The sequence below is a fragment of the Rhinoderma darwinii genome, unplaced genomic scaffold (assembly GCF_050947455.1).
Source record: "Rhinoderma darwinii isolate aRhiDar2 unplaced genomic scaffold, aRhiDar2.hap1 Scaffold_732, whole genome shotgun sequence".
NCBI lineage: Eukaryota > Metazoa > Chordata > Amphibia > Anura > Rhinodermatidae > Rhinoderma > Rhinoderma darwinii.
This window is the reverse complement of record NW_027464294.1, coordinates 190,512-211,269: the sequence shown is the minus strand read 5'-3', so window position 1 is coordinate 211,269 and position 20,758 is coordinate 190,512. Positions and strand designations below refer to the sequence as shown.

General features: G+C 49.2%; 1 protein-coding gene across 1 annotated transcript; it reads right to left on the bottom strand.

Moving 5' to 3' along the window:
• Positions 1–1,300: 1,300 nt before the first annotated feature.
• On the bottom strand, positions 1,301–12,035 carry ZNHIT1 (zinc finger HIT-type containing 1). The gene is made up of 5 exons (XM_075849295.1): positions 11,928–12,035; positions 10,004–10,171; positions 9,742–9,821; positions 1,468–1,637; positions 1,301–1,394 (listed from the first exon to the last, which is right to left on the bottom strand). Exons 1-5 carry the CDS (start codon positions 11,947–11,949, stop codon positions 1,373–1,375), a joined length of 462 nt encoding a protein of 153 aa, XP_075705410.1. The 5' UTR covers positions 11,950–12,035; the 3' UTR covers positions 1,301–1,372.
• Positions 12,036–20,758: the final 8,723 nt, after the last annotated feature.

Below are 20,758 nucleotides of genomic sequence, written 5' to 3'. Positions count from 1 at the left end.
CTGAGCCAATCAGATGACTCCATCCTTTTCGATCATGCGGCCTCACATACACTGGGGGAGAGATACTGCAGCTGCATCCCCCTCCCCCAGACTATTATGTTTTACACCAAGTGTATTTTTTGGGGTGATGGAGCAGGTTTGTAAACACGGGGCGCCGGGCGGTCACTGTCCCCGAATAACCGGCTACAAAGATTTAGATATTCACGATGGCGAGGAATCGAGTCGATTATAAAGCTGCCGTTTCCTGAGGTGGATCAGACAAGATAATGAGATATTAACCCCTTAGTGACTAGCCTATTTTTTACATTTTTCCATCGTCGCATTAAAAGAGCTAGACCCTTTTTATTTTTCGTCGACGTAGCTGTATACGGTCTTATTATTTGCCGGACAAGTTGTATTTGTTAATAAAATCATTTTGGGGTAAATTTAATTTATTGATTAACTTTTATTTACTTTATTTGGGGCGAATAGAAAAAAAAAAACAGCAATTTCGCAGATCTTTTTGGCATCCTAAATTTACGCAGTTTACCGTGTGGTATAGATAACATAACAACATAATTCAGCGGAGCGTTACGACTGCGACGATACCAAATTTATATCATTTTCTTATGTTTTCTACTTTTACACAGTAAAAACTACTTTTTATGCGGCGATACCAAATATCACTCTGCGATCACCTGATCCCTCTTATAATACTTCTGTATATGTGTGTATATATGTATATATATATATAGTGTATTACTGCCTGTCCGTGTAAAACTGACACCTGTCAGGCCCCCGTCACATTGCGGTCGCAGTGCCAGTGGGGGGAGAAAGAGGGAACCCCCTCCCTCCAAAACCACTTAGATGCGGCGCTCGCTATTGAGTGCCGCATATAAGGGGTTAAAGAGGCGGATTTTGATCCCCTCCGCTCGAGCAGTGCTGCCCCAAGGTCTCATCTTCCTCCGGTAGCGGAGAACAGGGAGTTTTAACTGCTCCCGGCGGCGCAGCTTTATTCTGATGCAGCATCGTAAAAAAGCGTACTGGCGGTCACCAAAGGGTTAAAAGGAGCCCTACTGCTCCACCCAGAGATAAGAGGCGCCCTACTGCTCCACCCAGAGATAAGAGGCACCCTACTGCTCCACCCAGAGATCAGAGGCGCCCTACTGCTCCACCCAGAGATAAGAGGCGCCCTACTGCTCCACCCAGATCAGAGGCGCCCTACTGCTCCACTCCCAGAGATAAGAGGCGCCCTACTGCTCCACCCAGAGATAAGAGGCGCCCTACTGCTCTGATCAAAGAAAGACACCAAACAACAAGAGAAAAGACATTAACATTTATTCAGCTATAAAAATCCTTACAAATCGTATTTACAGTCACGTCCCGCAGATCATCACACCGTCCACTTCAGACACCTAGAAAACAACAGACGGGGAAGGGTTAATGGGAGTTAACGAGGGCGGAGTAAGGAGGGCGGAGCTTTCTCACCTGGTCTCCTGGTGCGTCCCCAGACACTTAACACAGCAATACCGCGCTCCGCAGGAAACACAGCAGTAATTAGACGGGAAACCGCACACCGAACAGAAGTGACGCTGAGGGAAGTTGGACGACGGAGAACAAGCCGACAGATAATTGGGCCCCTCACTGCAGCTCAAGTTCTAGAAACACAAGAAAGATCATCAGGACAGAAACTACTACAGAAGGGGCGACAAGCCGGCCCCTCCCCCTGCAGGGTGATATATACAGCAGAGAGCTATGATCCTGCCCCTCCTCCTGCAGGGTGATATATACAGGAGAGAGCTATGATCCTGCCCCTCCTCCTGCAGGATGATATATACAGAAGAGAGCTATGATCCTGCCCCTCCTCCTGCAGGGTGATATATATACAGAAGAGAGCTATGATCCTGCCCCTCCTCCTGCAGGGTGATATATACAGAAGAAAGCTATGATCCTGCCCCTCCCCCTGCAGGGTGATATATACAGAAGAGAGCTATGATCCTGCTCCTCCTCCTGCAGGGTGATATATACAGAAGAGAGCTATGATCCTGCCCCTCCTCCTGCAGGGTGATATATACAGAAGAGAGCTATGATCCTGCCCCTCCTCCAGCAGGGTGATATATACAGAAGAGAGCTATGATCCTGCCCCTCCTCCTGCAGGGTGATAAATACAGAAGAGAGCTATGATCCTGCCCCTCCTCCTGCAGGGTGATATATACAGGAGAGAGCTATGATCCTGCCCCTCCCCCTGCATGGTGATATATACAGAAGAGAGCTATGATCCTGCTCCTCCTCCTGCAGGGTGATATATACAGAAGAGAGCTATGATCCTGCCTCTCCTCCTGCAGGGTGATATATACAGAAGAGAGCTATGATCCTGCCCCTCCTCCTGCAGGGTATTATATATAGAAGAGAGCTATGATCCTGCCCCTCCTCCTGCAGGGTGATACATATGGAAGAGAGCTATGATCCTACCCCTCCTCCTGCAGGGTGATATATACAGAAGAGAGCTATGATCCTGCCCCTCCCCCTGCAGGGTGATATATACAGCAGAGAGCTATGATCCTGCCCCTCCACCTGCAGGGTGATACATATGGAAGAGAGCTATGATCCTGCCCCTCCCCCTGCAGGGTGATACATACAGAAGAGAGCTATGATCCTGCTCCTCCCCCTGCAGGGTGATACATACAGAAGAGTGCTATGATCCTGCCCCTCCTCCTGCAGGGTGATACATACAGAAGAGAGCTATGATCCTGCCCCTCCTCCTGCAGGGTGATATATACAGAAGAGAGCTATGATCCTGCCCCTCCTCCTGCAGGGTAATACATACAGAAGAGTGCTATGATCCTGCTCCTCCTCCTGCAGGGTGATATATATAGTAGAGAGCTATGATCCTGCCCCTCCTCCTGCAGGGTGATATATACAGAAGAGAGCTATGATCCTGCCCCTCCTCCTGCAGGGTGATATATACAGAAGAGAGCTATGATCCTGCCCCTCCTCCTGCAGGGTGATCTATACAGAAGAGAGCTATGATCCTGCCCCTCCTCCTGCAGGGTGATATATATAGAAGAGAGCTATGATCCTGCCCCCCCCCTCCTGCAGGGTCATATATACAGAAGAGAGCTATGATCCTGCCCCTCCTCCTGCAGGGTGATATATACAGAAGAGAGCTATGATCCTGCCCCTCCTCCTGCAGGGTGATATATATAGAAGAGAGCTATGATCCTGCCCCTCCTCCTGCAGGGTGATACATACAGAAGAGAGCTATGATCCCGCCCCTCCTCGTGCAGGGTGATACATACAGAAGAGAGCTATGATCCTGCCCCTCCCCCTCCTGCACGGTGATATATACAGAAGAGAGCTATGATCCTGCCCCTCCCCCTGCAGGGTGATATATACAGAAGAGAGCTATGTTCCTGCTCCTCCTCCTGCAGGGTGATATATACAGAAGAGAGCTATGATCCTGCCCCTCCTCCTGCAGGGTGATATATACAGAAGAGAGCTATGATCCTGCCCCTCCTCCTGCAGGGTGATATATACAGAAGAGAGCTATGATCCTGCCCCTCCTCCTGCAGAGTGATATATACAGAAGAGAGCTATGATCCTGCTCCTCCTCCTGCAGGGTGATATATATAGAAGAGAGCTGTGATCCTGCCCCTCCCCCTGCAGGGTGATATATACAGAATAGAGCTATGATCCTGCCCCTCCTCCTGCAGGGTGATATATACAGAAGAGAGCTATGATCCTGCCCCTCCTCCTGCAGGGTGATATATACAGAGGAGAGCAATGATCCTGCCCCTCCTCCTGCAGGGTGATATATATAGAAGAGAGCTATGATCCTGCCCCTCCTCCTGCAGGGTGATATATACAGAAGAGAGCTATGATCCTGCCCCTCCTCCTGCAGGGTGATATATATAGGAGAGAGCTATGATCCCGCCCCTCCTCCCGCAAGGTGATACAGTAGAGAGCTATGATCCTGCCCCTCCTCCTGCAGGGTGATATATACAGAAGAGAGCTATGATCCTGCCCCTCCCCCTGCAGGGTGATATATACAGAAGAGAGCTATGATCCTGCCCCTCCCCCTGCAGGGTGATATATACAGAAGAGAGCTATGATCCTGCCCCTCCTCCTGCAGGGTGATATATATAGGAGAGAGCTATGATCCCGCCCCTCCTCCCGCAAGGTGATACAGTAGAGAGCTATGATCCTGCCCCTCCTCCTGCAGGGTGATATATACAGAAGAGAGCTATGATCCTGCCCCTCCTCCTGCAGGGTGATATATACAGAAGAGAGCTATGATCCTGCCCCTCCTCCTGCAGGGTGATATATATAGGAGAGAGCTATGATCCCGCCCCTCCTCCTGCAGGGTGATACAGTAGAGAGCTATGATCCTGCCCCTCCTCCTGCAGGGTGATACATACAGAAGAGAGCTATGATCCTGCCCCTCCCCCTGCAGGGAGATATATACAGAAGAGAGCTATGATCCTGCCCCTCCTCCTGCAGGGTGATATATACAGAAGAGAGCTATGATCCAGCCCCTCCTCCTGCAGGGTGATATATACAGGAGAGAGCTATGATCCTGCCCCTCCCCCTGCAGGGTGATATATACAGAAGAGAGCTATGATCCAGCCCCTCCTCCTGCAGGGTGATATATACAGGAGAGAGCTATGATCCTGCCCCTCCCCCTGCAGGGTGATATATACAGAAGAGAGCTATGATCCTGCTCCTCCCCCTGCAGGGTGATATATACAGAAGAGAGCTATGATCCTGCCCCTCCCCCTGCAGGGTGATATATACAGAAGAGAGCTATGATCCTGCTCCTCCCCCTGCAGGGTGATATATATAGAAGAGAGCTATGATCCTGCCCCTCCTTCTGCAGGGTGATATATATAAAAGAGAGCTATGACCCTGCCCCCCCCCCTGCAGGGTGATATATATAGAAGAGAGCTATGATCCTGCCCGTCCTCCTGCAGGGTGATACATACAGAAGAGAGCTATGATCCTGCCCCTCCTCCTGCAGGGTGATATATATAGAAGAGAGCTATGATCCTGCCCCTCCTCCTGCAGGGTGATATATACAGAAGAGAGCTATGTTCCTGCCCCTCCTTCTGCAGGGTGATATATACAGAAGAGAGCTATGATCCTGATCCTGCCCCTCCCCCTGCAGGGTGATACATACAGAAGAGAGCTATGATCCTGCCCCTCTTCCTGCAGGGTGATATATATAGGAGAGCTATGATCCTGCCCCTCCTCCTGCAGGGTGATATATACAGAAGAGAGCTATGATCCTGCCCCTCCTCCTGCAGGGTGATATATATAGAAGAGAGCTATGATCCTGCCCCTCCTCCTGAAGGGTGATATATACAGAAGAGAGCTATGATCATACCCCTCCTCCTGCAGGGTGATATATACAGAAGAGAGCTATGATCCTGCCCCTCCCCCTGCAGGGTGATATATACAGAAGAGATCTATGTTCCTGCCCCTCCTCCTGCAGGGTGATATATATACACAGAAGAGAGCTATGAACCTGCCCCTCCCCCTGCAGGGTGATATATACAGAAGAGAGCTATGATCCTGCCCCTCCTCCTGCAGGGTGATATATACAGAAGAGAGCTATGATCCTGCCCCTCCTCCTGCAGGGTGATATATATAGAAGAGAGCTATGATCCTGCCCCTCCTCCTGCAGGGTGATATATATAGAAGAGAGCTATGATCCTGCCCCTCCTCCTGCAGGGTGATATATACAGAAGAGAGCTATGAACCTGCCCCTCCCCCTGCAGGGTGATATATACAGAAGAGAGCTATGATCCTGCCCCTCCCCCTGCAGGGTGATATATACAGAAGAGAGCTATGATCCTGCCCCTCCTCCTGCAGGGTGATATATATAGAAGAGAGCTATGATCCTGCCCCTCCTCCTGCAGGGTGATATATATAGAAGAGAGCTATGATCCTGCCCCTCCTCCTGCAGGGTGATATATATAGAAGAGAGCTATGATCCTGCCCCTCCCCCTGCAGGGTGATATATATATAGAGAGCTATGATCCTGCCCCTCCTCCTGCAGGGTGATATATACAGAAGAGAGCTATGATCCTGCCCCTCCTCCTGCAGGGTGATATATACAGAAGAGAGCTATGAACCTGCCCCTCCCCCTGCAGGGTGATATATACAGAAGAGAGATATGATCCTGCCCCTCCTCCTGCAGGGTGATATATATACAGAAGAGAGCTATGAACCTGCCCCTCCCCCTGCAGGGTGATATATATACAGAAGAGAGCTATTATCCTGCCCCTCCTCCTGCAGGGTGATATATATAGAAGAGAGCTATAATCCTGCCCCTCCTCCTGCAGGGTGATATATATAGAAGAGAGCTATGATCCTGCCCCTCCTCCTGCAGGGTGATATATATAGAAGAGAGCTATGATCCTGCCCCTCCTCCTGCAGGGTGATATATACAGAAGAGAGCTATGATCCTGCCCCTCCTCCTGCAGGGTGATATATACAGAAGAGATCTATGATCCTGCCCCTCCTCCTGCAGGGTGATATATATATAGAAGAGAGCTATGATCCTGCCCCTCCACCTGCACGGTGATCTATACAGAAGAGAGCTATGATCCTGCCCCACCTCCTGCTGGGTGATATATACAGAAGAGAGCTATGATCCTGCCTCTCCTCCTGCAGGGTGATATATACAGAAGAGAGCTATGATCCTGCCCCTCCTCCTGCAGGGTGATATATACAGAAGAGAGCTATGATCCTGCCCCTCCTCCTGCAGGGTGATATATACAGAAGAGAGCTATGATCCTGCCCCTCCTCCTGCAGGGTGATATATACAGAAGAGAGATATGATCCTGCCCCTCCTCCTGCAGGGTGATATATACAGAAGAGAGCTATGATCCTGCCCCTCCTCCTGCAGGGTGATATATACAGAAGAGAGCTATGATCCTGCCCCTCCTCCTGCAGGGTGATACATACAGAAGAGAGCTATAATCCTGCCCCTCCTCCTGCAGGGTGATACATACAGAAGAGAGCTATGATCCTGCTCCTCCCCCTGCAGGGTGATATATACAGAAGAGAGATATGATCCTGCCCCTGTCCCTCCCCCTGCAGGGTGATATATATAGAAGAGAGCTATGATCCTGCCCCTCCTCCTGCAGGGTGATATATACAGAAGAGAGCTATGATCCTGCCACTCCTCCTGCAGGGTGATATATATAGGAGAGAGCTATGATCCTGCCCCTCCTTCTGCAGGGTGATATATACAGAAGAGAGCTATGATCCTGCCTCTCCCCCTGCAGGGTGATATATATAGAAGAGAGCTATGATCCTGCCCCTCCTGCAGGGTGATATATACAGAAGAGAGCTATGATCCTGCCCCTCCTCCTGCTGGGTGATACATATGGAAGAGAGCTATGATCCTGCTCCTCCTCCTGCAGGGTGATATATACAGAAGAGAGCTATGATCCTGCTCCTCCTCCTGCAGGGTGATATATACAGAAGAGAGCTATGATCCTGCCCCTCCCCCTGCAGGGTGATATATACAGAGGAGAGCTATGATCCTGCTCCTCCTCCTGCAGGGTGATATATACAGAAGAGAGCTATGATCCTGCCCCTCCTCCTGCAGGGTGATATATACAGAAGAGATCTATGTTCCTGCCCCTCCTCCTGCAGGGTGATATATACAGAAGAGAGCTATGATCCTGCCCCTCCCCCTGCAGGGCGATCTATACAGAAGAGAGCTATGATCCTGCCCCTCCCCCTGCAGGGTGATATATACAGAGGAGAGCTATGATCCTGCTCCTCCTCCTGCAGGGTGATATATACAGAAGAGAGCTATGATCCTGCCCCTCCTCCTGCAGGGTGATATATACAGAAGAGAGCTATGTTCCTGCCCCTCCTCCTGCAGGGTGATATATACAGAAGAGAGCTATGATCCTGCCCCTCCTCCTGCAGGGTGATATATACAGAAGAGAGCTATGATCCTGCCCCTCCTCCTGCAGGGTGATTTATATACAGAAGAGAGCTATGATCCTGCCCCTCCCCCTGCAGGGTGATATATATATATACAGAAGAGAGCTATGAACCTGCCCCTCCCCCTGCAGGGTGATATACACAGAAGAGAGCTATGATCCATCCCCTCCTCCTGCAGGGTGATATATACAGAAGAGAGCTATGATCCTGCCCCTCCTCCTGCAGGGTGATATATACAGAAGAGAGCTATGAACCTGCCCCTCCCCCTGCAGGGTGATATATACAGGAGATATGATCCTGCCCCTCCTCCTGCAGGGTAATATATAGAAGAGAGCTATGATCCTGCCCCTCCTCCTGCAGGGTGATATATACAGAAGAGAGCTATGATCCTGCCCCTCCTCCTGCAGGGTGATATATACAGAAGAGATCTATGATCCTGCCCCTCCTCCTGCAGGGTGATCTATACAGAAGAGAGCTATGATCCTGCCCCTCCTCCTGCAGGGTGATATATACAGAAGAGAGCTATGATCCTGCCCCTCCTCCTGCAGGGTGATATATACAGAAGAGAGTTATGATCCTGCCCCTCCCCCTGCAGGGTGATATATACAGAAGAGAGTTATGATCCTGCCCCTCCCCCTGCAGGGTGATATATACAGAAGAGAGCTATGATCCTGCCCCTCCTCCTGCAGGGTGATATATACAGAAGAGAGCTATGATCCTGCCCCTCCCCCTGCAGGGTGATACATATAGAAGAGAGCTATGATCCTGCCCCTCCCCCTGCAGGGTGATATATACAGAAGAGAGCTATGATCCTGCCCCTCCTCCTGCAGGGTGATATATACAGAAGAGAGATATGATCCTGCCCCTGCCCCTCCCCCTGCAGGGTGATATATATAGAAGAGAGCTATGATCCTGCCCCTCCTCCTGCAGGGTGATATATACAGAAGAGAGCTATGATCCTGCCCCTCCTCCTGCAGGGTGATATATACAGAAGAGAGCTATGATCCTGCCCCTCCTCCTGCAGGGTGATCTATACAGAAGAGAGCTATGATCCTGCCCCTCCTCCTGCAGGGTGATATATACAGAAGAGAGCTATGATCCTGCCCCTCCTCCTGCAGGGTGATATATACAGAAGAGAGTTATGATCCTGCCCCTCCCCCTGCAGGGTGATATATACAGAAGAGAGTTATGATCCTGCCCCTCCCCCTGCAGGGTGATATATACAGAAGAGAGCTATGATCCTGCCCCTCCTCCTGCAGGGTGATATATACAGAAGAGAGCTATGATCCTGCCCCTCCCCCTGCAGGGTGATACATATAGAAGAGAGCTATGATCCTGCCCCTCCCCCTGCAGGGTGATATATACAGAAGAGAGCTATGATCCTGCCCCTCCTCCTGCAGGGTGATATATACAGAAGAGAGATATGATCCTGCCCCTGCCCCTCCCCCTGCAGGGTGATATATACAGAAGAGAGCTATGATCCTGCCCCTCCTCCTGCAGGGTGATATATACAGAAGAGAGCTATGATACTGCCCCTCCTCCTGCAGGGTGATATATACAGAAGAGAGCTATGATCCTGCCCCTCCTCCTGCAGGGTGATATATACAGAAGAGAGCTATGATACTGCCCCTCCTCCTGCAGGGTGATATATACAGAAGAGAGCTATGTTCCTGCCCCTCCTCCTGCTGGGTGATACATATGGAAGAGAGCTATGATCCTGCCCCTCCCCCTGCAGGGTGATATATATAGAAGAGAGCTATGATCCTGCCCCTTACAAGGTGACAATATGACACCCACCTGTTCTTCTAGAAGCGCCTGGAAGTTTTTGCGGAATCGCTGCTTGTAATGATCTCCTCGCGTTTTCTTCCGTTTCTTTCCTTTAATTCGTTGTAAGATAAAAGAGAAGATAGAATGTAATTCCTCCCTCCGGCCACACGGGGGCAGCAGCGCTCTCCTGTCACTACATGTTATATTACGGGCAGCGATTATCTGGCACTCTGCAGCTATTGTCCTCTGTTATCCGCCACTATGACCGGCAGGGGCGGCAGGAAATACTCACCGGTTTCTGTGTCGTCATCGAACTGCGGCAGCCGCTTGAGCTGCGGGAGGTTGGAGTGCGGGTCGTCCTGGAAGTTGTCCTTCTCCAAAGCTTCCAGCTGCCGATTGAGCCGCCGCTGCCGTGTAGCAGAGTCCAAAACGCGGCGCTGGGAGGGGTCATTAGAGCGGACTGAGGAACGAGAGAAGAGGAGACTGTATCACACAGGGGAGGATTAGATACACAGCTCAGCAGACAGTATCACACAGGGGAGGATTAGATACACAGCTCAGCAGACAGTATCACACAGGGGAGGATCAGATACACAGCTCAGCAGACAGTATCACACATGATAGGATTAGATACACGGCTCAGCAGACAGTATCACACAGGAGGATTAGATACATAGCTCAGCAGACAGTATCACACAGGGGAGGATTAGATACACAGCTCAGCAGACAGTATCACACAGGGGAGGATCAGATACACAGCTCAGCAGACAGTATCACACAGGGGAGGATCAGATACACAGCTCAGCAGACAGTATCACACAGGGGAGGATCAGATACACAGCTCAGCAGACAGTATCACACAGGGGAGGATTAGATACACAGCTCAGCAGACAGTATCACACAGGGGAGGATTAGATACACAGCTCAGCAGACAGTATCACACAGGGGAGGATTAGATACACAGCTCAGCAGACAGTATCACACAGGATAGGATTAGATACAGGGCTCAGCAGACAGTATCACACATGATAGGATTAGATACACAGCTCAGCAGACAGTATCACAAAGGAGAGGCTTAGATACACGGCTCAGGAGACAGTATCACACAGGGGAGGATTAGATACACAGCTCAGCAGACAGTAACACACATGATGGGATTAGATACACAGCTCAGGAGACAGTATCACTCAGGATAGGATTAGATACACAGCTCAGCACAGTATCACACTTGATAGGATTAGATATAAGGCCCAGCAGACAGTATCACACATGATAGGATTAGATACAGCAGCTCAGCAGACAGTATCACACATGATAGGATTAGATACACAACACATTGACATTATAGGATCAGATACACAGCTCAGCAGACTATCACACATGATAGGATTAGATACACAGCTCAGCAGACAGTATCACACAGGAGGATTAGATACAGGGCTCAGCAGACAGTATCACACATGATAGGATTAGATACAGTGGCTCAGCAGACAGTATCACACGATAGGATTAGATACACAGCTCAGCAGACAGTATCACACATGATAAGATTAGATACACAGCTCAGCCGACAGTATCACACATGATAAGATTAGATACACAGCTCAGCAGACAGTATCACACATGATAGGATTAGATACACAGCTCAGCCGACAGTATCACACATGATAGGATTAGATACACAGCTCAGCAGACAGTATCACACATGATAGGATTAGATACACGGCTCAGCAGACAGTATCACACATGATAGGATTAGATACACAGCTCAGCAGATAGTATCACACATAGGATTAGATACACGGCTGAGCAGACAGTACCACACATGATAGGATTAGATACAGGGCTCAGCAGACAGTATCACACAGGATAGGATTAGATACACAGCTCAGCAGACAGTATCACACATGATAGGATTAGATACACAGCTAAGTAGACAGTATCACACATGATAGGATTAGATACACAGCTCAGTAGACAGTATCACACATGATAGGATTAGATACACAGACTGAGTAGTACATGATGCAGTGATATGTAATTTTAAGTATCACACCTCAGTGGCTTAGATACACTAGTAATCACGTGACTCTTATTAAAGGGCACTGACCCGGGCGCTATTTCTCATGTAAGACGCGTGCTCCCCGTATAGTACACGCAGGCACGGTACACGCGCCCCCGGCCCACGTCTCCCCCGCTGCCGGTACCGGGCTCACCTGACGGTTTTTTGTCCAGCATGCCGCTCCTTCAATCCGGCGACTCTCGGTCCGGAAAACTGCGCGTGCGCGGAGTGGGCAGCTTGACAATCAGACTGCGCATGCTCAGACACGACGTATCGCACACTGCGCATGCGTGGCTTGTATTCACCCAGAAACAATCTGCGCATGCCTCTGAAAGACGTAAAGCCGGATGATTGACAACCGCCGCTGATGTCGCACGATGCGCCGTTCCGCCGCTAGAGGGAAGTAAAGACCGAAGATATCCTGCGATTTAGTCCTGTAAACCCAAAACTTGCCCCAATGTAAAATTTATTTTACATCTTGTGCATTGTTGCGACTTTTTCTATGGCGCGGTTAATTTGCGATTTTATTAACAACTGCTATTGGGCGCAGGACTGTACATGTAATAATCATAAGATGTGGGAAATCGCACAAATAAAGGGAAGCAATCACTTCCCGTCACTGACCCGTGTCCTACAAAGCGACCACGTGGAGATGTTTCCTAAAGTAACCAATCAAAATGTAGCTGTTTCTAAACAGGTGGGGGATGTTTCCTTAGCAACCAATCAGACTCCCGTTCTTTTTATAGTTTTATAAGAGCCAATCAGAAGTCAGCTGTCATCTTTCTGCTGCAGTGGAAGGTGTGGCCTATAATAACCACTCAGATTCCAGCTCTCATTTTTCCAGCCCAGGTTACAGAATGACAGCAGCGATCTGATTGGTTGCGTTTATTATAATGCGTCGGTCGCTATTACGCGACGTTTATGAACTTTTGCTTGTGTGCGTTTATATTCCACATTTTCCAGATTAGTGAAAGTTTCCGGATTCGACTACAACCCTGTGGCCGCGCCCTTCCGCATATATTCGGACAGATTTGCGTCTTCTGCTCCTCCGCTGGACCGCGTCCTTCATGGCACTCTGCAGCGGCTGATCTACTAGCAGTGAAGTGCAGCTCCGGGGGCACAAGGCTGGGTGGTTGTTCCTCCACAATGTTGTAAAGTGTCTAGAAAAAGGGGTGTGGCTAAGTGGAGCGGTAAATACAGCAGATTTATTAACACGTGCGCCATTTCTTGTAATAGCCATGAGGGGGTGTATGGAAAAGAAAACGAAAATGTCTGGTGAGTGGCGCAAAATTTATCGTAGAGCGTGCGCCGTTACACCAAGACGTGTATTATACCGGATTATCAGTGTGCCGGATTATCAAATATACCGGATTATCAGCGTGCCGGATTATCAAATATACCGGATTATAAATGTGCCGGATTATCAAATATACCGGATTATCAAATATACCGGATTATCAGTGTGCCGGATGATCAAATATACCGGATTATCAGTGTGCCGGATGATCAAATATACCGGATTATCAGCGTGCCGGATTATCAAATATACCGGATTATAAATGTGCCGGATTATCAAATATACCGGATTATCAAATATACCGGATTATCAGTGTGCCGGATGATCAAATATACCGGATTATCAGTGTGCCGGATGATCAAATATACCGGATTATCAGTGTGCCGGATTATCAAATATACCGGATTATCAGTGTGTTGGATTATCAAATATGACGGATTATCAGTGTGCCGGATTATCAGTGTGCCAGATTATCAAATATACCGGATTATCAATATACCGGATTATCAGTGTGCCAGATTATCAAATATACCGGATTATCAGTGTGCCGGATTATCAAATATAACGGATTATCAGTGTGCTGGATTATCAAATGTACCGGATTATCAGTGTGCCGGATTATCAAATATACCGGATTATCAGTGTGTTGGATTATCAAATATACCGGATTATCAGTGTGCCGGATTATCAAATATACCAGATTATCTGTGTGCCGGATTATCAAATATAACGGATTATCAATGTGTTGGATTATCAAATATACCGGATTATCAGTGTGTCGGATTATCAAATATACCGGATTATCAGTGTGCCGGATTATCAAATATACCGGATTATCAGTGTGCTGGATTATCAAATATACCGGATTATCAGTGTGCCGGATTATCAAATATACCGGATTATAAATGTGCCGGATTATCAAATATACCGGATTATCAAATATACCAGATTATCAGTGTGCCGGATTATCAAATATACCAGATTATCAGTGTGCAGGATTATCAAATATACCGGATTATCAGTGTGCCGGATTATCAAATATACCAGATTATCAGTGTGCCGGATTATCAAATATACCAGATTATCAGTGTGCCGGATTATCAAATATACCGGATTATCAGTGTGCCAGATTATCAAATATAACGGATTATCAGTGTGCCGGATTATCAAATATACCGGATTATAAATGTGCCGGATTATCAAATATACCGGATTATCAGTGTGCCGGATTATCAAATATACCGGATTATCAGTGTGCCGGATTATCAAATATACCGGATTATCAAATATACTGGATTATCAGTGTGCCAGATTATCAAATATACCGGATTATCAAATATACCGGATTATCAGTGTGCCGGATTATCAAATATACCGGATTATCAGCGTGCCGGATTATCAAATATACCGGATTATAAATGTGCCGGATTATCAAATATACCGGATTATCAGTGTGCCGGACTATCAAATATACCAGATTATCAGTGTGCCGGATTATCAAATATACCGGATTATCAGTGTGCCAGATTATCAAATATAACGGATTATCAGTGTGCCGGATTATCAAATATACCGGATTATAAATGTGCCGGATTATCAAATATACCGGATTATCAGTGTGCCGGATTATCAAATATACCGGATTATCAGTGTGCCGGATTATCAAATATACCGGATTATCAGTGTGCCGGATTATCAAATATAACGGATTATCAGTGTGCCGGATTATCAAATATACCGGATTATAAATGTGCCGGATTATCAAATATACCGGATTATCAGTGTGCCGGATTATCAAATATACCGGATTATCAGTGTGCCGGATTATCAAATATACCGGATTATCAAATATACCGGATTATCAGTGTGCCGGATTATCAAATATACCGGATTATAAAATATACCGGATTATCAGTGTGCCGGATTATCAAATATACCGGATTATCAGCGTGCCGGATTATCAAATATACCGGATTATCAGTGTGCCGGATTATCAAATATACCGGATTATCAATGTGCCGGATTATCAAATATGACAGATTATCAGTGTGTTGGATTATCAAATATGACGGATTATCAGTGTGCCGGATTATCAGTGTGCCGGATGATCAAGTATACCGGATTATCAGTGTGCCGGATTATCAAATATACCGGATTATCAGTGTGTTGGATTATCAAATATGACGGATTATCAGTGTGCCGGATTATCAGTGTGCCAGATTATCAAATATACCGGATTATCAATATACCGGATTATCAGTGTGCCAGATTATCAAATATACCGGATTATCAGTGTGCCGGATTATCAAATATAACGGATTATCAGTGTGCTGGATTATCAAATATACCGGATTATCAGTGTGCCGGATTATCAAATATACCGGATTATCAGTGTGTTGGATTATCAAATATACCGGATTATCAGTGTGCCGGATTATCAAATATACCAGATTATCAGTGTGCCGGATTATCAAATATAACGGATTATCAATGTGTTGGATTATCAAATATGACGGATTATCAGTGTGCCGGATTATCAAATATGACAGATTATCAGTGTGTTGGATTATCAAATATGACGGATTATCAGTGTGCTGGATTATCAAATATACCGGATTATCAGTGTGCCGGATTATCAAATATGACGGATTATCAGTGTGTTGGATTATCAAATATACCGGATTATCAGTGTGCCGGATTATCAAATATACCAGATTATCAGTGTGCCGGATTATCAAATATAACGGATTATCAATGTGTTGGATTATCAAATATGACGGATTATCAGTGTGCCGGATTATCAAATATGACAGATTATCAGTGTGTTGGATTATCAAATATGACGGATTATCAGTGTGCCGGATTATCAAATATACCGGATTATCAGTGTGCCGGATTATCAAATATACCGGATTATCAGTGTGCCGGATTATCAAATATACCGGATTATCAGTGTGTTGGATTATCAAATATGACGGATTATCAGTGTGCCGGATTATCAAATATGACAGATTATCAAATATGACAGATTATCAGTGTGTTGGATTATCAAATATGACGGATTATCAGTGTGCCGGATTATCAAATATACCGGATTATCAGTGTGTTGGATTATCAAATATGACGGATTATCAGTGTGTTGGATTATCAAATATGACGGATTATCAGTGTGCCGGATTATCAAATATGACGGATTATCAGTGTGCCAGATTATCAAATATGACGGATTATCAGTGTGCCGGATTATCAAATATACCGGATTATCAGTGTGCCGGATTATCAAATATAACGGATTATCAGTGTGCTGGATTATCAAATATACCGGATTATCAGTGTGCCGGATTATCAAATATAACGGATTATCAGTGTGCTGGATTATCAAATATACCGGATTATCAGTGTGCCGGATTATCAAATATGACGGATTATCAGTGTGCTGGATTATCAAATATGTTGGACCATCGGTGGGCCACTGCCCCACTACACAGCTGAGCATTATAATATTATGCGCTTTATGTTCCTGGCCAGCATTGCAGAGTGTAGTGGGCGTGCAGACACAGCAGAGTGTAGTGGGCGTGCAGACACAGCAGAGTGTAGTGGGCGTGCAGACACAGCAGAGTGTAGTGGGTGTGCAGACACAGCAGAGTGTAGTGGGCGTGCAGACACAGCAGAGTGTAGTGGGTGTCCAGACACAGCAGAGTGTAGTGGGCGTGCAGACACAGCAGAGTGTAGTGGGTGTGCAGACACAGCAGAGTGTAGTGGGCGTGCAGACACAGCAGAGTGTAGTGGGTGTGCAGACACAGCAGAGTGTAGTGGGCGTCCAGACACAGCAGAGTGTAGTGGGCGTCCAGACACAGCAGAGTGTAGTGGGCGTCCAGACACAGCAGAGTGTAGTGGGCGTCCAGACACAGCAGAGTGTAGTGGGCGTGCAGACACAGCAGAGTGTAGTGGATGTGCAGACACAGCAGTGTGGAGTGGTCGTGCAGACACAGCAGAGTGGAGTGGGCGTCCAGACACAGCAGAGTGGAGTGGGCGTCCAGACACAGCAGAGTGTAGTGGGCGTCCAGACACAGCAGAGTGGTCGTGCAGACACAGCAGAGTGGAGTGGTCGTGCAGACACAGCAGAGTGTAGTGGGCGTCCAGACACAGCAGAGTGGAGTGGGCGTGCAGACACAGCAGAGTGTAGTGGGCGTGCAGACACAGCAGAGTGTAGTGGGCGTGCAGACACAGCAGAGTGTAGTGGGCGTGCAGACACAGCAGAGTATAGTAGGTGTGCAGACACAGCAGAGTGTAGTGGGCGTGCAGACACAGCAGAGTGTAGTGGGTGTGCAGACACAGCAGAGTGTAGTGGGCGTGCAGACACAGCAGAGTGTAGTGGGTGTGCAGACACAGCAGAGTGTAGTGGGCGTCCAGACACAGCAGAGTGTAGTGGGCGTCCAGACACAGCAGAGTGTAGTGGGCGTGCAGACACAGCAGAGTGTAGTGGGCGTGCAGACACAGCAGAGTGTAGTGGGCGTGCAGACACAGCAGAGTGTAGTGGGCGTGCAGACACAGCAGAGTGTAGTGGGCGTGCAGACACAGCAGAGTGTAGTGGGTGTGCAGACACAGCAGAGTGGAGTGGTCGTGCAGACACAGCAGAGTGGAGTGGGCGTGCAGACACAGCAGAGTGTAGTGGGCGTGCAGACACAGCAGAGTGTAGTGGGCGTGCAGACACAGCAGAGTGTAGTGGGTGTGCAGACACAGCAGAGTGTAGTGGGCGTGCAGACACAGCAGAGTGTAGTAGGTGTGCAGACACAGCAGAGTGTAGTGGGCGTGCAGACACAGCAGAGTGTAGTGGGTGTGCAGACACAGCAGAGTGTAGTGGGCGTGCAGACACAGCAGAGTGTAGTGGGTGTGCAGACACAGCAGAGTGTAGTGGGCGTCCAGACACAGCAGAGTGTAGTGGGCGTCCAGACACAGCAGAGTGTAGTGGGCGTCCAGACACAGCAGAGTGTAGTGGGCGTGCAGACACAGCAGAGTGTAGTGGGCGTGCAGACACAGCAGAGTGTAGTGGGCGTGCAGACACAGCAGAGTGTAGTGGGCGTGCAGACACAGCAGAGTGTAGTGGGTGTGCAGACACAGCAGAGTGGAGTGGTCGTGCAGACACAGCAGAGTGGAGTGGGCGTCCAGACACAGCAGAGTGGAGTGGGCGTGCAGACACAGCAGAGTGGAGTGGGCGAGTCAGACACAGCAGAGTGGAGTGGGCGTCTAGACACAGCAGAGTGTAGTGGGCGTCCAGACACAGCAGAGTGGAGTGGGCGTCCAGACACAGCAGAGTGGAGTGGGCGTGCAGACACAGCAGAGTGGAGTGGGCGAGTCAGACAGCAGAGTGGAGTGGGCGTGCAGACACAGCAGAGTGTAGTGGGCGTCCAGACACAGCAGAGTGGAGTGGGCGTGCAGACACAGCAGAGTGTAGTGGGCGTGCAGACACAGCAGAGTGTAGTGGGCGTCCAGACACAGCAGAGTGGAGTGGGTGTGCAGACACAGCAGAGTGGAGTGGACGTCCAGACACAGCAGAGTAGAGTGGGCGTGCAGACACAGCAGAGTGGAGTGGACGTCCAGACACAGCAGAGTGGAGTGGGCGAGTCAGACACAGCAGAGTGTAGTGGGCGTCTAGACACAGCAGAGTGTAGTGGGCGTCCAGACACAGCAGAGTGGAGTGGGCGTCCAGACACAGCAGAGTGGAGTGGGCGTGCAGACACAGCAGAGTGGAGTGGGCGTCCAGACACAGCAGAGTGGAGTGGGCGTCCAGACACAGCAGAGTGGAGTGGGCGTGCAGACACAGCAGAGTGGAGTGGGCGTCCAGACACAGCAGAGTGGAGTGGGCGTCCAGACACAGCAGAGTGTAGTGGGCGTCCAGACACAGCAGAGTGGAGTGGTCGTGCAGACACAGCAGAGTGGAGTGGTCGTGCAGACACAGCAGAGTGTAGTGGGCGTCCAGACACAGCAGAGTGGAGTGGGCGTGCAGACACAGCAGAGTGTAGTGGGCGTCCAGACACAGCAGAGTGGAGTGGTCGTGCAGACACAGCAGAGTGGAGTGGGCGTCCAGACACAGCAGAGTGGAGTGGGCGTGCAGACACAGCAGAGTGGAGTGGGCGTGCAGACACAGCAGAGTGTAGTGGGCGTCCAGACACAGCAGAGTGGAGTGGGTGTGCAGACACAGCAGAGTGGAGTGGGCGTCCAGACACAGCAGAGTAGAGTGGGCGTGCAGACACAGCAGAGTGGAGTGGGCGAGTCAGACACAGCAGAGTGTAGTGGGCGTCCAGACACAGCAGAGTGGAGTGGGCGTCCAGACACAGCAGAGTGGAGTGGGCGTGCAGACACAGCAGAGTGGAGTGGGCGAGTCAGACACAGTAGAGTGGAGTGGGCGTCTAGACACAGCAGAGTGTAGTGGGCGTGCAGACACAGGAGAGTGTAGTGGGCGTGCAGACACAGCAGAGTGGAGTGGGCGTCCAGACACAGAAGAGTGTAGTGGGCGTCCAGACACAGCAGAGTGGAGTGGGCGTCTAGACACAGCAGAGTGTAGTGGGCGTGCAGACACAGGAGAGTGTAGTGGGCGTGCAGACACAGCAGAGTGGAGTGGGCGTGCAGACACAGCAGAGTGGAGTGGGCGTGCAGACACAGCAGAGTGTAGTGGGCGTGCAGACACAGGAGAGTGTAGTGGGCGTGCAGACACAGCAGAGTGGAGTGGGCGTGCAGACACAGCAGAGTGGAGTGGGCGTGCAGACACAGCAGAGTGGAGTTCGCTCACATGCACAGTAATGAGGGGTAAGTGGTGGTCATCTCGCCACCCAGTGTGGCTCCGCCCATATTCCCCTATAGATGTGTTGTCTTTGCCTACCTTTTCACATGACGCTTTATATAAAGAAGACTTCTGGTTTTGTGTCTGCAGCTCCAATGCAGAGCTATATGCCGCCATGGTAACAGACTACAAACGATCCCTGTGTAGTCGGATGCTGCAGTCACACTGATCACATACATTCTGTACATTGTCAGGAAGTAGGCAGCGCCAGACTACACAGGGGTGGTCTGTTACCATGGAGACACATAGGTCTGCATAGGAGCTGATTCATGTGATGTAATGGGGTCCTCCAGCCTGAGAGACGCTCTTTCTCTCCTCTGTTACCTCCTATTCAGGGGTTGTCCCTTTGGAATTTCTCTGCTCTTTTTGCTCACTACATTCTACTCCACCTGCAGCGTCCTGTGAGGACATGATATTGAGGAATTGCTTGTTATGTAATATTCTGTGGCTTGTCATTCCCTCATCTATCACACGGGGGCGCCATTCACACACACTGCCGCGCGGACTACGAATCCCAGAATACCCTGAGGTATATGAGGCATTATGGGACGGCTAGTTCCCCGGCGGACCCACATCCCTCAGCTCGGTGTATGGGGGCACTGCAGGTTGTATACAGGTGGCAGCAATGACGTGGCACAGACCCCGGTCTCAGACCCTCTGCCCTGACCCTTCAAAACGCTAAACTCAGCTCCTTCCCGCTGATTGGACGCCTTCCGGACCCGCTCTGCCGCCATTGGCTATCTGTGACAAGCACCGTGTTCTGATTGGATGGAAACCGACTAGGCTTCCTGCGCTTGTTGGCGAAACTTGAGGAATTCGCTTAGCGCTGCGATTGGGCCGCCTGGAG

What these genes read in the sequence shown, in the direction of transcription:
- ZNHIT1 (XM_075849295.1), bottom strand. Translation starts at nt 11,949, where the DNA reads ATGCTGGACAAAAAACCGTCAG. An exon ending in AGGCGCTTCTAGAAGAACAG is followed by an intron (nt 1,638 to 9,741) that starts GTGGGTGTCATA and finishes TTGTGTTTCTAG; the next exon opens with AACTTGAGCTGCAGTGAGGG. An exon ending in GGGACGCACCAGGAGACCAG is followed by an intron (nt 1,395 to 1,467) that starts GTGAGAAAGCTC and finishes GTTGTTTTCTAG; the next exon opens with GTGTCTGAAGTGGACGGTGT.